Raw genomic sequence first — 4,941 nt, forward strand, 5'->3', positions numbered from 1 at the left:
TATCTGTGTGATCTTTGTATTATTTACAGTGTATGTTAAATGAACATATGGATTTGTATTTTTTTAAATACTGTGCATTTCCCTGGATGTTATGTCCCTGAATGTACAATCCTGTGGGCAGGAAAACTAGAATCCACAAAATAAACACAGAACATCAAGCAAGAGATGATTTTTACCTTGATTTTTTTTCCTTTGAGGGAAAACATACTGAAGCAAACATAAAATAAATGTGTTATAGAAATATCAGGCAATTCAGATTATTATTTTATCAAAAGTAAAACCAGGCATGGCATAACTACTGCCAACATTTCTCCAGACCCACTACTACTAGAAGTTTTTCAGTGTTTAAGTAATTTTAGGAGTACTGTCTCAAGTCATTCACTAAGACTAAAATTTATGTATGAGAGCCTTTTTTAAAACAAAAGGAATGCAGTTCACATCTATAAACTTCATTCTTTTCCACATATACTTCCTAAACATCCACAGGAAAATGTCTCCTGAAATAAAGAGGAAAGAGTCAAATATTTATGAAGAATTATACTTAAAATGATGCTCTATTTGGTAGGTGTTCTAATATGTATGCTTTATATCAGTAGCTTATATTTCCATAATTATGAAGATCTGGCATATGCCTGATGTTAGCGTCTGCAGAGTTGTAAGTCACAGCAGGAGCTATAGATGCTATAGATGTAAAACTGAAGAGAGCTGTTCACTGTTATAAATCTGTCCACCCAGGTTGAAGCACTGCATTTCAATTTCTTTAAATCACAATTCCCAGATCAGTGGGTAATGCTAATAACTTCCAAAACTGAAGAAGTATTTCTGAAGTACATTCAGGGTGGCATGAGAAATCTGGCTGCTGCTTCATCTTTGGATGATCTCTTTTCTTTCTAGAGCAGCAAAAAGCACTTCACAATGTGCCTGGGTTAGAGGTTGCCTTTCAGGTTGACTAGGAAGGCTGTTGAAAAGCAAGCATTTTAAAAGGCAAAGTATTCACCCTTTCATCTATCGTATTAATGTCACAGACAGACATGCTTTTCATCTAATATGAGGATGAAAGCTTTCTCAACTGTCATTAGCTAGTTAGCTCATGAAGAAATAGTTGGCAAAAACCGTGCATTCTGCTTTTAATGGTAATTTTAAAGAATCTACTTAACAAAAAGTGAAACAAATAAAATCTCTGGTGTTCAGCAAATACTTGTTTTCCCCAATTAAAAAATTCTATATATTTCTGCCTATGTGTGCATTTGAATGTTAAACACATTATTTCCCTAGATCACAAGGGAGAGATTAAGAAAATTTAATTTTAATTAGATACTTTTAAGTATTTGTGGGGGAAAACCCTGGAAATAAGGGAGGAAATATATAAATTTTCTCCTGAGACTGAGCCCAAGAATTAATACAGAATTTAGAAATGCTTTTGATCTAAAAAAATGAAATGATAGCAATATAAAGGATTTGGTAAGTAATGACTTTATTAAACAATAAACAGAGCATATGGACAAGTAGAAAATATGCTTAAATAACTGGATTTCACAAATGAATGTGAAACATTCACAACCTCAATAGTATGGAACTGTGTTGTTCACAGAAGGTGTCTTTTGCTTCTGTTTCTGTCTTGCTTCTTGCTTAACTTTGGTACCCGCTCTTGGCATCTCATTGTCTCCTAATCCTGTTATATTGTGTTATTCACCCAAGTTCTTCAAATTAAAACATCTCTCTCAATTGCTACACATATCTCTCTTCTACTTCTTTCCATGTTTCATCTCAAATCCTAATACTTCAAAGTTGTCCTCATACAGATTAGCATATCTATACTCTATCAATATATACCAAAACATCCAGAGAAATCCCAGGTTAACATTAAGACCAGGCTTTGCAGACTTAAGCAGACCCTGTTCTTAAATGAAAGGATTATTATACTGTTGACTCGCATGTTATGTTCTTTAAAATATAAACTATTCTATTTAAAATAAATATTTAGCAATCTATACTCATGGTAAGCAAGGTCAAATTGAATATGTACTTGCTAGAATTTATATGTAAAAGTACAACTTCTCAATAAAGTGTCTATTTTTTAAGAATTCATTGTAAATCAAGTATATTCCATATGGAGATGGATTAGATTATTTGCTACAAATCTTTCTGTTGCCATTGGCTTTGAGCTTGGCCATGTGACTGGCTCTGCTCAACGTGAAGGGAAGTACCAGAGTATCTGTATCAGACTAAGACCTTTGGGAGCATGGCAATTTCCACCTACCGACTTGGAGCTTTTCCTTCTGAGAAGAGCATCCCAAAATGGCTGTTACTCCTTTAGTTTGGATATTTCTGAATTGTCTTAAACCCTGGATTCCAGCCTACACAAGCTAAGGCTAGCCAAGACCAAAGCCAGATCCATGAAAATGCAATAAATGTTTCTATAAGCCCTTAATATTTTAATGTTGTCTGTTGCATAAACTATCATAGCAAAAGACTGGCTGATTGGGGCTGGTACCGTGGCTCACTTGGTTAATCCTCCGCATGCGGAGCCGGCATCCCATATGGGCGCCAGGTTCTAGTCCCAGTTGCTCCTCTTTCAGTCCAGCTCTCTGCTGTGGCCCGGGAAGGCAATGGAGGATGTCCCAAGTGCTTGGGCTCCTGCACCCACGTGGGAGACCAGGAAGAGGCTCCTGGCTCCTTCCTGGCTTCGGATCGGCGTAGCTCCGGCCGTAGCGGCCACTTGGGGAGTGAACCAACGAAACGAAGACCTTTCTCTCTGTCTCTCTCTCTCACTATCTATAACTCTGTCAAGTAAATTTTTTAAAAAAAAGAGACTGGCTGATAAATACTTTCCATTTTATATACCTATCTTATAACAACTCTGTAAAATAAATATTGAAGTTCAAGAAGATTAAGTAACCTGAACAGAATCTGATGATAAATCTTTCCCTGAAAGCTAATGTGCTTACCACAACCTCCCCATCCTGCTACCACACCTGCCCCACCCCACTGCTTAGTGCTTTTCAGAGCAACGAAAGAAACTTTGGAAAACACAAAAATGGCATTGGAAATAGGACACAGTAGCTAAGAAGGAGCAAATTAATAGAGAACATATGTACCCAGCATTTTGCATTTAGTGATCCAACTTACAATGGCAACAGGAAGATGGTAGGTGAAAGATTGTGTTATGTTCTTCTACATTTGTCTAAAATTGGAGATTGTTCCTCTTTTCAGAATTATTACTTTCCTAAAGAATCTCATTTTAAATTGTATTTATTTATTTATTTAAGAAGCAGAAGGTGAAAAGAGAACGGACTCCCATCGGTTTTTCTCCCCAAATGTCCACAATGACTGGAGGTGGGCCCATGCCAAAACTAGGAGCCAAGAACTCAATCCAGATCTTCCACATGGTGGAAAGAACCTAATTAGTTGAGTCATCACCTGTTGCCTCCCAGGGTCAGCAGAAAGCTGGAGTCAGGATCCAGAGCCAGGTATCAAACCCAAGTCCTCCAATGTGGGGACATAAGCATCTTAACTGCCAGGCAAAATGCCACGCCTGAGCCCCTAGAACATTTCTTGATTTGGAAATATAAATAAATGTCTGTGATAGTGAATCTCAAGTTAATAAAATTTTAAGAAATTAAACACATTATTAAAATATCCTACCTTGGAGACCCGCTCCACTCAGCTGGGTGTCAGACCCCGACACTGCATTCCACAAGGACCCAGGAGATGCCAGCAGGGCCAGTCCTCATCTCTGGAGCTGAACACGGGAACAGGTCGAAGTACAAAGATGTCCAGCTCAGGGGACTTCCTTCAAGGCGAATATAAAAAGACATCACAGCGGAAAAGAACCATATTCACTGATGAACAGCTTGAAGACCTGAACATCTTGTTCAGTAAGAACCCGTACCCAGACCGTGACCTTCAGGAAGAAGTAGCCTCCAAAATGAACATAGACCCCATGGTGGTACAGGTCTGGTTCAAGAACCACAGAGCAAGACTCAAGAGAGCAAAATGCACTCAAGTTCCCCCCCCGCAGGAAGCTCAGCACCAGAGACCCCTGGAGGACCCAGTCACACCCGACTCCTTCCGGGCGCCAGTGGAAGCACCAGCCAGATACCTTGAAGACGCGTACCCCCGGGGTCTCGCTTACCCGCAACATGCGGCGCCCTCACTGCACCCCAGCATCTACCCCAGGTTTAAAGTCCCCAGGGACCCCTCTGGAGGACACCAAATCATCCACTTCGGCTGCTGTGGAGACACCACCATATACAACCTCTACCCGCTCTGGGACCCCACGGTGCAGCCAGGACCCAGCTCTGCCGCTGCCTCTTTGTTTGCACAAAGCAGACAGAACCGGGACGATTTGCAGACAGGGAAATAACTTCCAGCCATAAAGAACAAACAACGATGTGGTGGCTGGGTTTCAAAAACATCCCGGGGCCGGTGCTGGGGCTCAGTGTGTTAAAGCCCTGGCTTGCTCCAGTTCGAGTCCTGGCTGCTCCACTTCCATCCAACTCCCTGCTAATACACCTGGGAAGGCAGCAGAGGACGGCCCAAGTCCTGAGGCCCCACATCCATGTGGAGACCTGGAGGTGCCTGATTCCTGGCTTCAGCCTGGCCCAGTCCCAGTCATTGTGTCCAATTTGGAAGTGGACCAGCAGATGGAAGACTCTCTCTCTCTCTCCTTCTCTCTTTCAAATAAATAAAATGAATCTTAAAAAAAAAATCCTTGAAAGAATGGTTTAATATGAGCAGGATTCTTGAGTTCAAAGGCATCTCGTGGTGCAAAGAGACATATTCACTTGACTGAAGAAATGAACAACAGGAAACATAAAGGCTCATGTCCAAGGTAAGACATTATTTTCTGATATTGGAAAAGGAAAATGAAGCACAAAGGCTTTCTGCCCTGAACAATATCATACAAAGGAAGTTATGTTCTGAGAAATAGGATCCCGC

The 4,941-nt window shown here is 40.7% G+C and overlaps 1 protein-coding gene across 1 annotated transcript; it reads left to right on the plus strand.

The window, feature by feature from the left end:
• Window positions 1-3,772: 3,772 nt before the first annotated feature.
• On the plus strand, window positions 3,773-4,366 carry LOC133758694 (divergent paired-related homeobox-like). Its single transcript, XM_062189874.1, has one exon. It carries the CDS (start codon window positions 3,773-3,775, stop codon window positions 4,364-4,366), a length of 594 nt encoding a protein of 197 aa, XP_062045858.1.
• Window positions 4,367-4,941: the final 575 nt, after the last annotated feature.

This window comes from Lepus europaeus, chromosome 4 (assembly GCF_033115175.1).
Source record: "Lepus europaeus isolate LE1 chromosome 4, mLepTim1.pri, whole genome shotgun sequence".
Classification (NCBI taxonomy): Eukaryota; Metazoa; Chordata; class Mammalia; order Lagomorpha; family Leporidae; genus Lepus; species Lepus europaeus.